This window comes from Ursus arctos, unplaced genomic scaffold, assembly GCF_023065955.2.
Source record: "Ursus arctos isolate Adak ecotype North America unplaced genomic scaffold, UrsArc2.0 scaffold_26, whole genome shotgun sequence".
NCBI lineage: Eukaryota > Metazoa > Chordata > Mammalia > Carnivora > Ursidae > Ursus > Ursus arctos.
Window position 1 is genome coordinate 3,375,635 of NW_026622941.1, and position 20,842 is coordinate 3,396,476.

At 47.7% G+C, this 20,842-nt stretch overlaps 1 protein-coding gene across 1 annotated transcript in view; it reads right to left on the reverse strand.

The window, feature by feature from the left end:
- Window positions 1-10,913, reverse strand: part of B4GALNT3 (beta-1,4-N-acetyl-galactosaminyltransferase 3) — an 87,055-nt gene extending 76,142 nt beyond the window's left edge. The window contains exon 1 of the mRNA XM_057319001.1: window positions 10,745-10,913. Coding sequence (XP_057174984.1) covers window positions 10,745-10,913 — 169 coding nt within the window. The remainder of the gene's footprint in view (window positions 1-10,744) is intronic.
- Window positions 10,914-20,842: the final 9,929 nt, after the last annotated feature.

The window sequence follows — 20,842 nt, forward strand, 5'->3', positions numbered from 1 at the left end:
CTAGGATACTGCCCAGACATAACGTGGGTGCAATGAATATTTGTTGAATAAATGAGTATCTGTCTCCTGTCCCTTTGCATTGTCCTGCAGGACCAGCACAATATCTAAATCCCAGAGAGGAAGCTGTAAGGAGAAATTAAAGCACTTTTTTTCTCATGAGAACATCTTTTGAGATGCTGGCTGTGCAGGGCTGCCCTTAACAAAAACGATCACGGCAGTGTAGCCAGAGAACCGTGTGTGAAACTCACAACCGAACATTCTGACACCTTCTACGTCAACTCTACCACCAAATTCTGTCACTTCTTTCTTTGACAGGTCTCAGCTATTCTCTGTCACCCTTCTCAGCTAGACACTCACTGCCCACACTTTAGGTCATTGCGATAAGTACCTGAGTGGCCCCTCTATCTCCAAAGCATCCTGCAAGCTTCCAACAGTTTCATCTACCTATAGCCACAGTTCCTAGGACATAAAAGGTACTCAACAAATGTCTGAAGAATCAAAGTAAAGTCAGTGGACGAAAATAAGAAAACACTGCCTTCATCACATCAAATCTCTGCTTTAAAAAATATATGTTGCTCTCCACCAAACCCAACCTCAGCAGCCGGGCACTTGAGACTCCACAATCATGTCACAACCATTGTCCCAACCTCATCTTCAGACCAGGTGAGCCTCTGTGCTAAAGGATTTGCATTCCCTCAATGTTTACCGAGCTTCTACTATATTCCTCAAATGGGAACATTCACCGTTGCTTACACACACAACTCCCAGTAAGTACAGGCTATGGGGGCTGGGAACGGTCTTAAATGTTCAAGCCAAAGGACCTCCTTTTGGGATATACAGTGAAATACTAAGAAATGCTGGACAAAATATGACAAACTTCTTTTTTTTTTTTTTAAAGATTTTATTTATTTATTTGACAGAGAGAGAGACAGCCAGCGAGAGAGGGAACACAAGCAGGGGAAGTGGGAGAGGAAGAAGCAGGCTCATAGTGGAGGAGCCTGATGTGGGGCTCGATCCCATAACGCCGGGATCACGCCCTTAGCCGAAGGCAGACGCTTAACCGCTGTGCCACCCAGGCGCCCCGACAAACTTCTTTTTACTTACATAGTTCAGCATTCCCTAAAGCCAGGGAAATCTCCAGGGCCCAAAATATAAAGAACTGAGGGGCGCCTGGCTGGTTCAGTTGGTAGGGTATCCGACTCTTGATCTTGGGGTCCTGAGTTCGAGCTGCATGTTGGGTGTAGAGTTTACTTTAAAAAAACGCACTGAACATCAGAGCAGCAAGCAGATACTAACACTTTGGCAGCTCCTTAGTTTGGGGCAACCAACAACTTTCGGTAATACATTAGAAAAAAATTAATGCTTTATGTTATTATAAACAGAAGAACAACATAGTTTCTAAATAGTATTTTAAAAGGAACCAAATCTGAAATCAAACCAAATAAAACTTACAACTTTGAAAAAATATAGTCATTGAATCAACTGAGAAAATGGGGTAATGTCTCTCGATTTCTCCCCTTCATTGTCCTGTACCCTTTTCCCTGCCTTCTCCTGGAAGCTGTTCACCTGAGATCTGCTCCCCATTGTCCTCTCCCTTTTTCCAGGCCCTCTACTCAGCTGGAACAAAAAAGACAACCAAGGGGGTGCCTGCATGGCTCAGTCGTTAAGCGTCTGCCTTCGGCTCAGGGCATGATCCCAGAGTCCTGGGATCGAGCCCCACATCGGGCTCCCTGCTCCGCTGGGAGCCTGCTTCTTCCTCTCCCACTCCCCCTGCTTGTGTTCCCTCTCTCGCTGGCTGTCTCTATCTCTGTCAAATGAATAAATAAAATCTTAAAAAAAAAAAAAAAAGACAACCAATAACTGACATGCTCCATTAATACTTAGTCTCTCTTCATGAGGAAATCCGCAATGTCCTCGCTCCTCCTGCCGATCCTTGACTCAGAGGTGGCGGTGCGCAGTCAGGAGACCAGCTGTTTGGTGCGAGGAGGGTGTGTACGTACACATGCCTGCATGCATCCATTTGAACCCTGGGCTGGCAGGCAGGGTGGAAAGGAGTGGATCAGAGGATTTGTAAGGAGATCTCAGCAGAGAGGCCTTTAATCTTTGAGGCAACTGCTTGTACGGAGACCATGTTGTCAGACATGACCTTGGAGACCAAGTAGCCAGAAGCACTGGGATAGCTGCCACCTATCAGTTCAAAGCAACTGAGTCATGAAAGACCGGTGCCAGAATGGCAAAGATTGACTCTCCCCTTGACACCTCAGTGACACCGGAGAGGTTCCAAACCTACTCCTGAAAGAGGTATCTCCTTCCGAAGTTTATGAAACTGAAGCCCTCAAAAGAAAAGGCACTTGCCCAAGGACCCTCGATAAGTCAGTTACGAAGCTGGGATTTAAACGAAGATAAGTGCCCAGTGTTTCTGCCTTCCAGTCCCAGAAATCCTCAGAGGACACACAGCAGAGTGACCAGCTAGCTACCACTTCCCAACTGCAGAGCTCTTGTGCGCCGACATCCCCAACAGATCTCTCATTCTCAGCAAAATCCTTGACTTCTGACCCGCCCCTCCCATCCCCTACTGCAAATCTTTGCCTGGGGTGGGGGTAGAAAGATGGAGGCAGTACTGAGCATCACAGAAGGAAGAAAGGGTGGTTCAAGAACAGGTCTTTGCCGGCAGGTGCTGGACATAGATGGCCTGGGGACTGGTGAGGACCGGACACAGCTGTGTCACGGACTGAGATGCTGAAGCGACACTGGCAAAGGGCTAGCTGAGGACTGTATCTATCCACTCCTGCCTGCCCAGCCATTTTCCAGTTCCTACCAGACTGTAAACTCTCAGGGGGCAGAGATGGGAACTAACATTCATTGAGCTCTTAATATGTGCAAGGCTTATGTTAAATCTAATTGGGCACCTATTTAGTGTGCTAGTGTGCTAACTCTTAATATGTGCAAGCTCTTAATATGTGCTAGCTCTTAATATGTGCTAGCTCTTAATATGTGCAAGGCTTATGTTAAATCTAATTGGGCACCTATTTAGTGTGCTAGTGTGCTAACTCTTACTGAGTCATAAGAAAGCTCTACAGGGAGGGCTTTATAACCCAACCCACGCCCCCCCCCCCCCAGATGAAGCATCTGAGTCTTGAAAAGGGCTAAGTACCTTATGCAAAGTCCTGCAACTAGTGAGTAACAGAACTTGGATTTGAGCCCTGCCTTGTCTTCAAAGTCCATAATTTTTTCCAGGAACTATCAATGCTTTTTACCCCACTCAGTGCCCCAAGAAAGTAAACGCTGAATCACCTCTGCAGCCACTTAAGATTTGCAAAATAAATAAAAACTGAAAAATACACATCACTTAACTTCCGGGCATTTACATATAAAATCCTTGGTCTGCTTGGAATGTCATTTCTCTATTCCAACACCCACCTTTCTTTCTCTTTTTCCCATCCGTGGGCCCTTTTCCCAGGTCCTGATACTGTAAAGCACAATTCTATCTGGTATAGAGTAGGATGCACGTATAGCCTCTGTTAGGCTCCACGAGAATACGGTTTAAAAGAAATTAGTAGAGGAGGCAGATAACATCTCTTCCCTGGGCCTGCTTTCTCATCTGTTAGTGAAGGACTGGATCTCTGGTGTTTGTGACCTTATGCATCCATAAGCCACAGGCTGGGCAGGTCTTCATGCTTACGGTCTCACCATTGGTCTGGCGGGGTAGGAGTCCACATGACAAACTTGAGGTTCCCAGCCTTCTTGACCAGTCCCCTCAGTTGCTTTATCAGGGGTGTTCCTTGGGGTTCCCCAAGCTTTACTGAATTTTCCTTGTATTTATGTCACTGTTCTCAATGACGCTGGCTCAGGCCCCAACATCTGTCAATAAATTCTAAGCTTTTAATGATACTCATAAAGAGGTGAGAATTTATTTTTGAATGCCATTCAACTTTTCAACACCTAAATAAACTAAAAACCAAAAAAAAAAAAAAAAAAAAAAAAAAGACCGGGAAGATTATTTTTTGGCTTTTTTAAATCTAGAATTCTTGTTTAAGTTATTCAGAATCCACCATCTGGTTATCACAGCTTTTTATACTTTTTTTTTTTTTCTTTTCAACAATCTCTAGGTCAAAGTAGTGGGATTATAGGTGATTTTTAATTTCTTCTTCATACTTTTATATATACCATGGCTCTTTCATTGATTTATTTTTTGATTTGCCCCAAAAAAGTTACAGTGCTTTACAAGGATCATAGAAAGTAAGGTGACATAAACTAGAAGTCACTGTGGGGGGAAAAAGGAAAAACAAAGGTATAAGAGGCATAAAATTAATACCAAGAGGCAGATCATAAAACCTTTTATACTTTTTTCCAGATGAACCAAAATTGAATTCTAAAGCTTTCTAGTAACCAATACAAAGGGGGAAAACCTGGTAGTTATACAACTTACACGGCCAATAAAAATTTAAACAAATTGACTGCTCAACTATTTCTAATATCGAGACCAGAGAATCATTTTTGGACGGTTCTCACACACAGGATAAGCAATGTTTCTCAACCCCACCCTGGTAGCAGTTCTAATGGAGAATTTCACAGGGCTCTATCTCATAGCTTTTAGGTCCCTGGTCTTCACTGGCCACTCCTTAAGTCATTGTATCAGTTGTACTGGGGTACCTACAGCACAAAAAAGAAATTTTACAGGGGTTAGTGTGGTCCAGCTACACAGCTGTCATCTGGTATAATGAACATGCATTACTTTCAGAATCATAAATATTAACTTTAAAATAAAGCATGTATTTTTATACAGAAAGTATAAAAATAGTCTAAGTAAATCTGTCCTGAGGGTAGTGACTGAAAGGGAATTCACGGGGGGCTGCTGGGGTGCTGGTAATATTCCATTTCTTCATCGGGGTGCTCGTTACGCAGGTATGTTCAGATTGTGAAAATTCAAGCTGTACACTTATACGTGTGCTTTTCTGAACATAGAAGATATTTCAATGAAAAGTTACCAAAAACAAAACACACACACAGCCAGGGACCACAAGGATAATCTGTATCCTTATTTTCTAAAAAAAAAAAAAAAAAGTTGGTTACTAGTTAAAAAAAAAAAAAAATTAGCATAAAAAATAAATTACATACAAAAATATCACAAGGATAAAAATAATACTCATTTTTGCTTGTCTCATGGATATTTGTAACATTGAAAGCAGCACTTGTTAGAACCTAAAAGTCTGCAAAATTTAAAGAGCTATCCATCATGCTTTGCTCAGAATATATAACATATTCAGCCCAACGCCCTTTATATACACCATCCAAACTGTTCTCACCTCTTCCAGTATTTTTTTTTATATCGGGTAACATATAAATCTATTAATTGTGGATCACAAGGTTAAAGGGGTCTGAAAGCAAACTATATAGTCGGCCCGGTTTAGACCTCACCACCCTGGGATATATGGGAAAGTATTCGTGGAAAATAAAAAGGGCAGATTTTGAGACTGGTGGAACTTGGTACAGAACTGGGCTCCAAGAACAGCCTCTAGGCCCCCTTCCAAAGCAAACTCGGCTATGGCGGCTGCTCTGCTCCGCTCCATAAAGCTCAGCACTAGAGGGCAAGACCAGGCTCTGCAGCCTGGAAAATTACTGCAGCGCGAGGACCAGCAGCTCCTAAAGCCAGCACAGAAGTGCTTGCTTCGAAAGACCTGGTGCTGCGAAGCAGTCACAACCACGCAGGGCGTCTGGACAACTCCCGAGACGGGAGCGGTAAGGAGCCTCTGAGCAGGCAAACGGGGCCTCAACTTGGACTGAGGGTCCCCAGGCGGTGTGGGCAGGATAGATGGCGAGGTGTGTTGCCACAGTTGTCCTAGCCACGTCAGAAGGAGAACAAGAGAGCCCAGGGAAAGGAGACGCCAAGTCTGGGTCAGGGCTCCTACTCTGTGTCACACACGGCATTCCGGGTACAGACGGTACTGGGTCCAAAGAAAACACACTTATATAAAAAGGCATTGATGGCTTAATTCATACCCTTTGCATATGTGTTGAAAGGCTATTGTTGTTTATATGTATTACGGTACAAGGAACAAGAATTCCTAGGTTCTATTCTTGGATCGGTCACTGATAAACAAAGTATCTGCCAGTGGAAAATATCAGGTGCTTGGAAATTCAGAGCTTACCATCCATAACCAGGAGGTATTTATTCAAGCGCCTAGTGTGTGCCCAGAACTGAATACTGATTTGAAGATACACACAGCAGCCAGGTGGCCAGGGTGGCGGCATAAAGAGACATAAGTAGGACACAGGAATAGGAGTCAGAGGTTCCACGGGAGTGAGGGGCAGCCCAGCCAGGGCAGCAGGAGCCACGGTCCCGGGCCATAAGAAGCACAGAAGGAGTCGTGCTCCCCTTCCACGCTCACCTCTGCTGTGAGTGTCGGCCCTAAGCCACATCATCCCCACTCTGCCCACACATCTGTCTCATTTGTTCTCCCTCTCTCCCTGCCTGCGGCTCAGATTACTGTTCTGCCCTGAGTTACCTCTGCTGTGGAGGGTTTGTATCCTTTCCAAACCAGCACGGCTGCAGTGACCCCAGGAGGTGAGGTGCCCGCCTGACATCTGTGGGTGTGCCTCCCTCAGCCCACGCAAAGTCCCTCGGAAGTCACAGGGGCCAACCAGAGGGTGTGTTAGAGGTGTAAGGCAGCAAAACCGATTCATTCCTGAGCCTGAGAACACTTCGGGGTTCAGCGGGTAAACGTGACACTTAAAAAACGGGGACACACCGGAACCAGCCTTGTGAGATCGAGAAAGAGGCTGGTGCACGCTATCATTCTGCCCTGGCTCTGGGCCCAAATGCAATCTCTTGGCTCCAGCACCAAGGTGGTCCCAGCAGTAGGTCAATTATAGAGCAAAGAACCTAGAAACCATTTTAGTCCAGACCTCTGCCCTGGGGCAGGATTTAGCTAATCCAATCCTAACAAATGGGTATAACTTGTTAAAAGCTGCCAGGATAGAGAGTCTTTAACTTCCAACAATAGTCTGTTCCCAGGGCTGCTTTTCAGCTGGTACACTCCAGTAGAGCTGTACCAGTTATTAAACTACTGAAAGACTCATGAACATGTTGGTATATAGTGACTGCCCCAAGCCCTCTGAATGCCCCACTACCACCCTGACCCATCCCCAGGAGAGCTTCATGACTCAGCAGCTAAAGGGCTCATGCCAGGCACAGCAAGGGACCTTCAGGGCCCTGTTCAGGCATCCTCTATACTGAAGTATCATCAAACAGCTTGACCCTGGCCGGCTCCATTCTACAAGGCTACCTACCCTATTCTAAAACTGCCTTCTCTTATCTACTGAATAAATGCCAGTCTTTAAGGTTGCTTTCAAAGTCTTTCATAATATAGCACCATCCTATATTCTCCCTCCTACTCTCTGCTTCATCAAACCCAGATGCTTGACATTCCCAAACACTAACTCTTCCCTGGTCTTTGTTTATACTGCTTTCTGCCTGGAATAGCCTTCTCTTTCCATATCCGTTAAAACCTTACCAACTCCTCAAGATCTCCTGAAATGTCACCACTTGCATGAAGTATTAGTTGAAAGAGCCATATCCCATTTCCAGAAGTGTCGCAACAACATCTCGGTTCCACATTTGTAGAACTTAATGCCTGTTTCATATTACAATTATTTTTATATATGCACCTGAACTCCCTTCCTAGAGAGAAAGCTGTTGAGAGGGCTAGAAACCATAATCTACTCACCATTATATCTAAGTGACCTAGCACAACGCCTTGCTCGAGGTATGTGCTAAATAAATATTTGTTTAAATGAGTCAGTGAACAGCTCTAATTCTTTTGTCCAAGGGACCCATTTTCTATCTGTTAAAGATTTGGGTTGTTTTTCTCTGAAGTTACTCCAATTGTGGTTGTATCTCTTTCTACATATGGAGCCCAAATTGCACATCATCCATATCTTAAACTACTGGGTTATTCCATGAAGATGAAGCAGGAAGCATGCTCCCCTGTCATTACTTTACCACCCTGGAGTCTGGGACTGCCATTTCTCCATACACTTCTTCCAGCGTCAGATCAATGTACCCGTCACACAGGGACAGGCAAATGAAAGGTTCTTGGTAAAGGAGGCCGGCCTTACAGATGACAGGAAGGCTGATGGTAGAGTGAGTTGGCAGGGATTGCTGAAGAGAGGAGGCAGGGTGGCTTGTTGGGAAGCAGAGCCAAAATGGAACTCTGGTTGCTGCGGTCAAGGCCACGGGTGCAGTCCTGGGAGGGGAAGTTCTATGGCCTGGTTGCTGTTGGTATGCAGGGCGTAAAGGAGGAAATGGTAGCAAGCCTTTCCTTACCTCTGTTCTTTAATTCCTCCTCCCCTGCTCTCCCTCCAGAGGAATAGCTCTGAGCTGGGAATAAGACTAGAGAGGACTTTGATGAAAGATGTCTGGGCTTCTTAAAAACAAAGGAGGATGGGAGACAAGGAGCCAGAAACCACAGCCACTGCCTAAATCTCATTCCAAAAGGAAATCCAGGCAAGAGTAGAATACAATGGGACAGCCCAGCATGAAAAGTCACCCTGCAGAACAGATGGGTTTCAGGGTTCTAGGAGGCTGAGACGAGGAAACAAATGACCCATCAGTGCCTAGGTTTGGGCTCTCGTTGAAAATGATGGTTAGAGAAACAAAGACATTGCTGGAATTGGAAGCTGGGAACATCTTTCTGGAGAAGGGTCAGTTTGGAAAAGGAAACAAAGAATAAGGAAACCCAGTCAGAGTTAAGATTCCTCTAGAAGGGAAACCAAACAGACCCATGGATTGACTGATAGCTAGGGATGAGACAGCCAACAGGAGTCAGAGGGTAGGAGCCAGAATGTAAGATTATGATTATGGTAAACTGGTTCTGGTCTGAGGAGAAAGCACACTTGAGGTAAAGGAAAAGTGTGTTGGGGTGAGGGCGGGGGGTTGGAAGAAGAGACCTCACTAATTTCAGGATCACAAAGCAACTGCTTTCCTCTGTTTTTAATCCCTGCAGAAGATCCCACTAGCTACCACGTTAACAAAATGGTGGCCACGTTGAGAAGGGGTGTCCCAGGGAAGAGAGAAAGGAGATCCCTTCCCGGGGCCTCCCATCTGCACACACTCCAAAGGGGCTCACCCACTTGGGACTGAGCAGCCACAGAATGGAAGAGTAGATTCACTGTCTTCAGAGGGAAGAGCAAGGCTCAGGGGAGGGAAGAACTAGCTATGCGAAGGCAAATTTTGGTCATCAGAAGGAAGAACTCTCCCATTCAGAGCTGTGGAGCTGTGGCTAAGCAGAGCCCTCCTCAGGATGTGCTGGGCTCTCCGGCCCTGGAAAAGCTCAAGCAGGGGCAATCACACAATCGAAGCATCCAGACTCAAAGGGACCTTGGAGACCATTTAGTCCAACTTCCTCCTTCTACCTAAAACGCTGTCATTTTCCCTTTGATCTCCCAACTCGTTAGTGGCAGAACCAGGATTGGAACCCCAGTCTCTCGACTCACAGCCAGAAATACTTCAACAGAGAGGTTCTGCCATAAATACATGTCTCTACCCTGAACCAGCTCAATTACTGACCCTAGTAATTCCCTTTCTTTGGCCACAGGAGGAGGCAAAGCACCACACCCAACTCTGCCCAGAGCAGCTGACACAAGGACATGTCAAAGCATCTTCTCACCAGCAATTTCATCACCGCGTATACCTTCAGAATTTCCTCAAAGGGGGGAAGTGAAGCCATGGGAGGCAATGTGTTCCAACTATGAACCTCCACTCCTTGGCCTTGGGCGGGGAGCCTCCTCTGGGAGTTTCTCCACTTTTTCCTGCTATTACATTGACCTTTTACAGTCCCTGACACTTTCAGAGTTTTGCTTTGTTAGCTCCATCAGTAGTAAACCGAAAATGACGTTGGATAGCCATGGCTGTCGAAGGAAAAGGAGAAAGAGACCGTTCTCTCCCATTTTCCTAGGAGGAAACTGAGGCACAGAAAAATTAAGTCGCTTTGGCTGCGTTAAAAAGGGAAGCAGGAATCTAACCACTGCTTCGTCCACTGTGCCGTCCACTGTCTCCCCGAGCAGGGTCTGGTGAGTTCAGTATGTTCCGCAAGGTTCCAAAGCTTCAGATAACTAGCTGGAGAGGTAGCCAGGACTAGGAGGGGGGCCGGCTCAGTGAGGAAGAGGAAGGGGCTGGGGGGGTGGCCATGAGAGGGCTCTCAGAGGTATGGTTAAAATAAAGAACCCCAGAAAGCGCAGCGCGAGAGGAAACGGAGCGAGCCTCAGAGCAGGCGGCGAGCAAAGTTTGGGCCGCGCTAACCGGAGCGCCCCTCCTCGGGGGACACACGGCCGAGGGCACCCCGGGCACAAACCCCAGCCCACGCCTGGATCGCGTGTTTCTCTCGTTGGGGGTCTGCAAGCCTCGCGCGCGGGAGGTGCCCCGCGTCTCGGCCCGCATTTCCGCGCGGCGGGAGGGAGCCCCTCTCCCCGCCGTCCGCCGAGGGGAGCAGCGAGCAGCCCCGAGGATGCCCCGTCCCCCTACGGCCCTGCGGGCAGGCCTGGTCTCAGAACTCAGCGACCGGCCCCCACGCCCCCCTTCTCTCCCCGAGTAGGCAGCGGGGCGGCGCCGGGCACCTGGAGAAGAAAATGAGTTGGAAATCGGGTCTGAGGATGAGAGGCGGGTCTCCCCAACCCGGGAGCCACCGGTGCTGCCTCCTCCCACCTCCGCGCCCTCCCCGTCTCCCCCCCACCCCGGCGTACTTACTCCGGTTCAGGGGGTTCCCGCCGACCTGGGCCGACGCCACCAGTTCCAGATAGAGAGTCCAGAGCCCCACGGACACCAGGGCGAGCGCCAGCAGCAGCCGGAAGCGCCTCCGCAGCAGCTTGACCGGGCGCAGGAGCAGCAGGAGCAGCGCGGCCCGGGGGCTCCCCATGGCGCGGCGCCCCGGCGGCCGCCGCCAGCGCGGGCCGCTCCGCACCCAGCCCCCGCCCCCCTGCCGGGCCCAGCGCCCCGGGCGCACCGTGGCCCAGCCCCAGCCCAGTGTCTCAGGGCTGCGCCGAGGCCGTCGCCCCCGGCCGCTCTCCAGCCGGGCGCAGGCTCATGCTCCGCGCGCCAGGGGTCCCTCCGGCTGCACGGGCGCCTCGCGCCGCCTCTCAGGTCTCCCTTCGCGAGCGGAGCCGGCGCCTCCTCCCCCGAGTGTCCTCCGCGCCCGGCTCTCCTCTCCACGCCTCTCGCCGCAGGCTCGCCGCCTCCCGCCCGCTCTCCCGCCCGCTCTCCCGCCCGCCTCCTCGCCCGCTCGCCCGCTCTCACACTGCACACAGGCAGGCTTCCCTAGGTGCGCGCCTGCCCGCCTCTCCGCCGCCACCTCCCGCTCGGGCTCTTTCTCCCAGCCCTGGGCTCGCCCGCACACCCACCTGTCCCGCCCCCGCCCCCGCCCAGGCCCCGCCCCCGGGGCACAGGTGGGCTCCGCCCCTGAGAAGCCCCGGGGGGGGGCGGGGAAGAACCCCTCTCGGCCTCCTGGGCAGCGAGAGAAGCGGCCCGAGATTGGCGCCTCCGCCGACTTGGGACGGTGACGGTGTAGGAGGGGGCGAGTTCGGCTCCGAAATCTGTGTGACCGAGGGAAACTGAGGTACCGCCCAGGCACCCGGTGGTGTTGCGCCCCAAGCAGAAGTGAAGTAGAAGCTGGGTAGAAGGGGGGCGCGGAGTGGGGGAGTCACCGGTGGAGCGGTCACTCTGGGGAAGAGCTGGGGGTGACGCCTGAGGCTTTGGCTTCAGGGCCTCTCGGGGCCAGTGACGACACTACTTCCTACTTTAGGTAATAAGAGTAGACGTGGTGTTAGTTGGGAGGCAATGGCCACTTAAGTCAGCCACGGTTTCTTCGTCCGGGTTGGATTTGAAGACCCGTCTATCCCAGCCTCAACCACCTCAACAAGAAACTGGGGAAGTTATACGCACCCCAGATTGAACCCCAAGTGGTTTTTCCCAGACTGGGACGAAATAATTGTTGGGGGAGAGCAGATGTTGGAGAGTTCTGAAGAATTAAAAATCAAAAAGAGGGGCGCCTGGCTGGCTCCGTTGGAAGAGGAAGCGACTCTTGATCTCCCGGTCGTGATTTGGAGCCCCAGGTTGGGTGCACAGATTACTTAAATAAATATTTAAAAAATAAATAAATAAACAAGAAAGGCACTCAAAGAATTGAAAAAAAAATCATCAAGGTATTATCATCTGATTTAAATGAGATAATTAAGGGCCAGTGGAGGGGAGTGAGTTGCCTGACAGGTAATAGTGCAGGTTTCTTTCCACTCTCCTGGGGAAAGTGGTCAGGAGACTATGAAGAAAGCAAGGATCAGAGAAGCATTCCCAGATATTTTTAACTCAAACAAACAACATGCAAATAGTGTTCCAAGACAGAAGTTCACAGAATTGAGTGCTGTGTTTCCCATTCTCTCTGCTACCACCCTAGTTGGATGCTCAAGAGCCCAATAATCTCTAGGGACTGTGGTACATTTTCCCAACTCGCACCCCCCACCCTCTCCTGTCTACACTACACAATTCTTTGACACATTCATACACTTGCTCAAAAACATCCAATGACGTCCTAGTGCTTCCTGATTAAAATGCAAACTGTAAATCTGGAATTCAAGGCTTTCCAAAACCTGTTCCAACTTTATGTGACATCTGAAACCTGCTTGAGCTAAAATGAACTCATTTACTGCCCCCCCCCATACATTTTCTTTTTTAGTCAGATTTGACACTTGCTTCAAGGTCCATTTCAGGCTCTATGAAGTTTTCTTAGACCAACCCAGTCTTGAGCAACCATATCCTGCTTGGAGTTTTAGTAGAACTGACAGCCTACCCCACCCACAGATACGTACAGGCTCCCCAACCTCACCGCAGGGCTTCAAAAGTGGGAACTTTGCCTCCTCAACGGGTAACACAATGTCCATTTTAGCACACAGTAATGTTTGAGGATGAAGATAGCGCTTGGAGCAAACATCCTGCAGAACTTCCGGTGTAGTTCTTTAACAAAAGGTAGACCTAAAGAACAATTTCTCTAATAGCCCCAAGGAAATGTCTCTGCAAATTTCCAAACCAGAGACGTGTACACTTCCCACACTCTTCCTTCTCTCCAAAAGGCTGAGAGACAAGAGAAGCCAGCATGGACAAGCCTGGCTGAGGCAGGTGAGACGTGATCAGGGTCTCTGTGAATGGAATCTCTCTCTCTCTCTCTTTCATTGGGAGCAACCAGACTGGCAGGCTGAGTCACTTTCAGGTACTTTGTCATGGAAACAGTGACAGCCCTACTACAATCCTCTCCTCAAGACTGTTCCTCCTGAGAGAACACATGTAACACCTCCATCAACCAAACCCTTCAAGTATCTACTATGTGGGAACTGGGAGAGATTGAAAACCGAGGGCATGCCATTTAGTTGAGGAGAAAAGATATTCCCCAGAAAGACAGATCTGACAATATAAAGGCTAGGTTTCTGGTCCAAATAGTGAATTCCAAAGAAATTCAGAAAAGGAAAGAGATCACTCTGCACATCTCATTTCTTTGCCCTCCTCTTCCCACTCTATGTTCTCATACCTGAAACAGCTCATTTCTGGGACACCAGCCTGGCTCAGTTGGAAGAGTATGCGACTCTTGATCTTCGGACCATGATGAGTTCAAGCCCCATGTTGGATGTAGAGACTACTTTTAAAAAGTAAATAAATTAAAAAATTTTTAAAAATCATTTTTTCTCTACTTATGGTGAGAGGGTGCAGGAGTGGGCAGGGGTAAAGAGGCCAGGAAACCCTTGTGGCTCTCACTCTTCTGTCTCCTCAGTACTGAGATTTTCCTCACACCCAGTCGCTTTCGGACAGCTTGCTCTAAATCCCCTTTTGACTCCTAATATCACAGCAAGGCAGCATCCAGACTTCAAGACCCAAATTCTTTTTTCAATCAATTGAGCTAGCTGTCATTCTCCCTCAGGTCCAGAGCTCAGTATATATAACTAAGTATATATAATTTTCATGGCACAATATTGTCACCAATGTCTGTTCATTGTCATGTCAATTTATCTGGATACTCACTGGTTCTTCTGACGATCTTCACTGTCCTTTCACTCTCCCACTTCAGTGCTGGCACCTGTCCAGAATGGTCCAGGGTCATATTGCACAAATCACACCTGAGAGGAAAGAGCATTTCTATCATGTCTCCTGTAATATGGATGGGATGGGCTCTGGTCTTTGGCTTGGCGAGGATGTCAGCATCAGGTCACACCACAAAGTCTCTTTTCCCAAATTGCAGAGGCTTTGTGAGAGAGGTCAGTCGAAGCTTTCTAAAATGGGCCAAGGCTAGCACAGGGACCAGAAAATTCTGGTTTGTAGAGCATTCAAAAGGGAAACGTGTACAGTGACCGGTAGGTGTGGTAGCAGAACTCTGTGTCCGGAACAAGTCTTATTCTAGTCATAGGGGCAGCAGCTTATACTAAGTAACTCCCTTGATCCCAGGGCCCCCTTCCCATTTCCTCAAACCTGACACCTACATTGTAATGTGGCAGTTTGAGCTTACAGAGCATTTTTGCATCTTCTATTGTGTGTGTTTTCTTTCACAACCCCACGAGAATAGTAGGAAAGGTATTCTCCTCTATTGACAGATGAACTGTGCAAACCTCAGTTTCTTCCAGGTGATCTGCACCAAGTTCACATAACCAGTGCCGTGATGGAATCAGAACCAGAACCAGATCTTTAGCCCCTGGGGGCGCCTGGGTGGCACAGCGGTTAAGCGTCTGCCTTCGGCTCAGGGCGTGATCCCAGCGTTATGGGATCGAGCCCCACATCAGGCTCCTCCGCTGTGAGCCTGCTTCTTCCTCTCCCACTCCCCCTGCTTGTGTTCCCTCTCTCGCTGGCTGTCTCTATCTCTGTCAAATAAATAAATAAAATCTTTAAAAAAAAAAAAAAAAGATCTTTAGCCCCTGGTTCTCTTTCCACTGGACCCAGAGAACGCCTTCTCTGGCCTGAACTTCCATATTCCCTTCTGCCCATACAGACCCTCGCTTTTGTCTTTTACTTCAGGAGCTTCTCTGCTATTCAGATGTATTTCATGGAAATGTCTTGGTTAGTGGAAAATCTGATGATAATTCAGTGTGGGTTTCTGGGCCATTGCTAAGTCAATCAATGTCTTAGACTGTGACATGTGGAGGGCCGAGTTCCTTTACTTAGAGAAAATTCCTAGAAGAGAAAAGTACAGCGCCAAAACCATCTCCCAGTGTCATGGCCATCTTGGCAAGCATTTATTTGTTTTATCTCTTTCAGCTCATGTAACACATCCCTGCCTATAGGTTTCATGGGTTCCGTTTTACAGATAAGGAGATGTTAAATAACGGGTTCGAGGTGATGTAGGTGACTTGTATCTTAGATGGCACTCAAACTCAGGCTTTCTAACTTCAGATTTGATGCCTTTTTTTTTTCCCCTTTGCACATATTTCCCTGGAAGTTTCCCTGGAGCAATATATTCACCCTGGAAACTCTGAGCTCACTCTCAGCACATCCGTAACTCACCGAGCCACATGATAATTCTTCTCCTCCTCCTCCTCCCCACCCTCTTGAGCACTGCCTGCTCTGCTCTTTACAGAAGAGGTTGCTTTTTCCTCTCTCTTCCTTCCACAAATCCATCTTCTACAAGTCTTTCTGCAGAGTTTGCTACTGTGGAGGCGAATCCAGGAGAAGGTGGAAACCCTCACTGAATGTATCTTATTGGTTCCTTCTCTTGATTGCCAGGGCAGTCGGGCCCTTCTCTCTGGATGGTGGAAAGAATTGTACGAACTTTGGCCAAGCCTCAAGCCTTAGTTTCCCTCCATTTGTGGTCCTAAATAATTTTGCATACTGGACTGGGAAACAGATGAATATTTACCATCTTTATAAAAATGTGTGCAAGATTGCATCATAGAGAGTCAAAGGAACCAGATGAAAAGAGTCAAAGGGAAGACGAACAGAGGGGCAGAGATGTTATGTGTCAGAACAAAGCTCTTTAGCTTTCAGGAAAAGGATCCCAGGCAGTTCACATACTGAGAGCTTATGGCTTCATCTCCCTCCCAAGCTAATGAGTTGTTGATTCGATCTTCGGCAAACGCAAGGCATGACCCAGACCAGAACTATATGCTTCAAAGCTTAAATTTGGCATCTATTCCTGGGTCTTGCTTCTCTTTCCAGTCTGCAGTGTGAATGCCTCCAAATTATTACAACTTCTCTTCCTGCCTTCCTCCCCCAAGGAAAGGGATTCTCCTGCAAGTCAACAGATAATTATCTAAGTCAAAAAATTAACTTTGACTTGTTCAGGCTTTTCAACTGAGTAATAGCAATTATTCCCCTCCACTCAGATCTGCTTTGTTGCTGGGAAACCCACAAGGAGAAAGGGTCAACAGCACTCCCCGTTGCTCATTAGTTGGTGCTGAAACAGAGGCTCAATGAGCCTTCCCTGGAGTTCCACCTCCCGTCTCTCTGACCACGAAACCTCGCTCGAAAGACATTCTCCAACCCGTCTGTGGAAAGACATTCTCTCCTGTCTGCAACCTGCAATCTGCTACTGCAGGTAATGGTGAGGGGTTTTGTAGTTGACGCTCAGGCGTGGCGACCCCCAGCTCTGAGTAGCTTCTTCCCCACTCCCAGGTCCTGGTAGTGTTTGATGTCTGAGAGCTACGTGGCTTGTCATGGCTTGAAACTCATGACCCACGTACCTGAGGGAGCTCTTGGTGCTTTCTTCTCTTCTCCCAAGACACGTCCCACAGGCTTGGTCCCCACATGTAGGAATCCACACAGGTGTGCACACGCTGCCCTTTGGGGGGCTGTGCAGATGGTAGCCTCAGAGGCAGCTTTCTTGCCTGACTTAGCTCTCTGGCACCACCTTCTGCAGCGCTGAGGGGGTGCTCAGCATTTGCAGGACAAACTGTGGGTCTCGAAGCCTCTGAGGGAAGCCGGATTTCCTCCCTCTATTCTTTCATCCTGAAGAAACTCTTCCATATACATCCACCACTCCAGACTTCACAGCTTCTCCAGTCCCTCACAGGGCTTGTCAATGCCCACGATCGTTCTACACTCTACAACCTGGACCCCTTCTATAGCGTTATATCCAGCCCAGAAGTCATTCAGTAAACATTCTGCAATGATGGCAAATGTTCTTACTGCCCATCTTAGGAGGCTCTGCCTCCTCTTCAGCCCACTCATTTAAGGATGCCTTCCTCTATTAGAGTAAATGTGGGAACATGGATATCCCTCGCCTCAAGCGCAATCGAATCTACTCACCCACGGGGAATGCCGCGGGCAACCCAGGCAAGGGGACAGCAGGCTGGGTTGACCTACCGTATGGCTTTGCTGGGGAACAATAATCCTAACGGCGAGTACACGTGCAGAGTGACACAAAACAGCTCCAGTGCTCAAGCCCCAGGCCGACTTTCTGAAAACCTTCTTTGTCTAAGTTCATAGGTCCAGGCTATAAACTCTGGTGAGAGAACCCCAGCCATGCCACTTAACACTCAATCACTGTGGCATCTCAGCAGCATGTCTCGGCTTCCAGACGGTGATGCTGGGCACTGATGAGAGTCAGAGCTGTTGGTTTCAGGTTTCTCAGCTGTGTTATCTAAGGACCGGCTGCTTGGGATTTGATCAGGGCTGGCTTGGGAGAGAGGCAGACGCCGTCTTTTCCCCAGAACAGACTAGCCTTTGAGCTCTGCCGCCACCCGGACTGGGGATGGAAGAAAGAAAACAAAAATCCTCACTGTATGTGGTTCTCTGGAATTTAACTTGGCTCTGAAGAGGGAAAATTAAAGAGCAGCACTGCTCATCCACTCTCAACGCCCTCTGCAGGCGGCAAACCCCCGTGAACGCCGAGGCTTGTCAGGACCAGGAAGGGGTTAAGGTGAGGACAAGAAGGATTTCTGACCCTCTCCGTGGTGGGGGAGGGTCCCACCTCCTTTCATGGTCAACACTAAGTTGTTGAGTGGGGGATCTGATTTAAAGTCAATTTACAAGAACCAGCCCTTCCATGAAGATGGTACCAAAGGGGAAGGAGGAAGCCCCTGTCCCTCCCAAAGCCAAAGCCAAAGCCAAAGCCAAAGCCAAAACAAGGCCAAGACCGGGGTGCGGAAAGGCGTCCACAGTCACAGAAACAAGATCTGCACGTCACTTACCTTTGACAGCCCAGGACACTGTTTCTCTGAAGGCAGCCCAAATATCCTCAAAAGAGCACCCCCAGGAGAAGCAAACTTACCACTATGCCGTCATCAACTTCCCCTGACCACCGAGTGAGTCAGTCATGAAGAAAATAGAAGACAACAGCACACTTGTGTTCATTGTGAATGTCAAGGCCAACAAGCACCAGATCAAATAGGCTGTGAAGAAGCTCTATGACATTGACGTGGCCAAGGGCAACACCCCAATCCCGCCTGATGGAGAGAAGAAGGCGTATGTTCGATCCAGCCAGCTCCTGACATGATGCTTTGGCTGTTGCCAACAAAATTGGGATCATCTAAACTGAGTCCAGCTGGCTAAATCTAAATATAAATTTTTTCACCATAAAAAAAATAATAAAGTTAGTTTCCAAGAACCAATTGAAACAGAACATTCTCATCAGGCTAAGCTATGAAGAGAGGAGATAAACCCCATTTAGTGATTTGGGACAAGGACAGCACAACTAGTCACGTGATGAGTTTTTTCTGTTTTATTTTCCTGGTCCTTCGTATATTCACCACATACACGGGGTGTGTGTGTGTGTGTGTGTGTGTGTGTGTGTGTGTGTGTGTGTGGTAGTGGAGGGCGGTTAGGGGTGGGTGTTGGGTATAAGGAAGCACTTTTGGAGAAAGTGAAGTGCTGAGTTCTTCCTAAACTTTCTATTCCCTAGAGCTAAAAAAATTCTTCTGCCTTGACAAAGATTCTGCTTTTCAACTTTACATCTTACCCTCAAAAGAGGGCTGTCAGTGCAGGTCAGTGAGAGATATGCATGAAAAAACCTTGCATTCCATCATCCCAGATCTTTTTAGGGGACATTTCATGCTCTCAGTTTTTCTTCAGATTATTAGAAAGTGAACTTGGGGACTTTAGATCAGTCTGATTTACTTTTCTCATCTGGGTTCAGTCACCCTTTGCTATACATTTCTCATCCCAGTGCTACCTTGGCTTACTACGTGGAAAATTTTGCTCTCAACTAAGTTTTCCCTTAAATTCCATACTGTTCTCGGGGTGCCTGGCTGGCTCAGTGGGCAGAGCATGCAACTCTTGATCTCAGGGTTGTGAGTTCAAGCCCTATATTTGGGTGTAGAGATTACTTCCAAAAATAAGTAAATAAAAAAATTTTTAAATAATGAAAGTTTCTTCAAAAAATTCCACACTGGTCTCAAGGGAGATTACTTCTTTTTGAGACCTCTAGGAAAAGAAATCCCATAACATTCTCACCATTAGTTGTTGGCATGATGGAAAAGCATGAGATCACCTAGGGAGGATAGGATCACGTGGGTGACAGTCCTGGGAACAACGACATTGTTGAAATAAGCAGAAGGGAGTCGGACAAGGCATGAGCAAACCCAGCAGACAGAAGAGTCAGGACAGAGATTTACGAAGCAGGGAGAACAGGTGAGGACAGGGTGGCACCCTCAGATGTCAGTGCTCAGGAGGTGAAGCTGGGAGGCCAGGTATGACACACAAGGAGAGGGGGCAGGAAGAATTCAAGAGGGTTATGGTCAGATTGAGTAGAGGCGAAATACAGAATCCCAAAGATGTTATGGAGGATTTGAGCAGAGAACATACAGAGAAAGAAGAGTTTTATAAGGTCATTTTTTTGGGAGAAGGAATTCATTGCTTTGACACGAAGCAAGAAAGAGAACATAGCTTTCGGCACATAAAGAACATAGCTATTTTCTGCAGAAGCTTATCAGGTGCTGGCCTGGTCTGGCCTAGGTAGTGATACAAGAGCTGTAGGGATGAGTAGAGAATCACTCTAGTTTAAGTAAAAGAACTGCAGACAGACCACTTCAGTCTTTACTGATTATGGAGCTTGGGTCCAAATGAAATCTTATAGAAATCCGCATGACAATACTACATTACTGCATGACAATACTATAATACTACATTACTCAGATTTTAGATCCCTCTATTTAATATTTCATTATCCCTTTCTAAATGTCAAGGCAAAGAACAGTCAACGTAGCAATATCAAGATTGTACGAATTTAAAATTAGCACTGATATGGTTAAATACGAAGATGCTTAGTGGGTAGGACAATTGTGAGCCAAAAGGCGGGGAAAAAGTCACAAAACCAACACAAGGCCCATCAGAAACATTGTGGTCCTATTTGGGGTCTGTTGGGATGCCAAACCTGTAGACTAGCCACGTCAAAATGGAGTGCTGGGGGAAACTGGACAAAAAGGATCTTTCTGATTTCTTACAACCGCATGTGAACCTATAATTATCTAAGAAGATAGATTAACATAGAGATCAATAGATGGAGGTAAGTGAGCCACATTTTCAAGCATAGGATTTTATAATAAATATTTAACTAAAACAAATATGTATTTAGCACACCAACCTGACGACTCTATTACAATAGCCTAAATTCCAACAGTGAATTGGGCCTGTTTCTCCACTTTATATTCTGTGCCATTGGTTGGTCTGTTTATGTGTCAATACAACACATTTAATTAAAAAAAAAAAAGTGTGGCTGGCTCAGTTTTCAAAAAGAAGCCACACAGTCCAAGAAGCAAAGAGGAAGAGATACCAAAAAGATCTGCAAACAGAAGCAGTAACCGCTGCCATCTGACCGGCAAGCTCCCAGAGAGCTGCTATGGCAAGGGCAGTGGGTTTCTTAGTAACAATCTTACTCCATACACT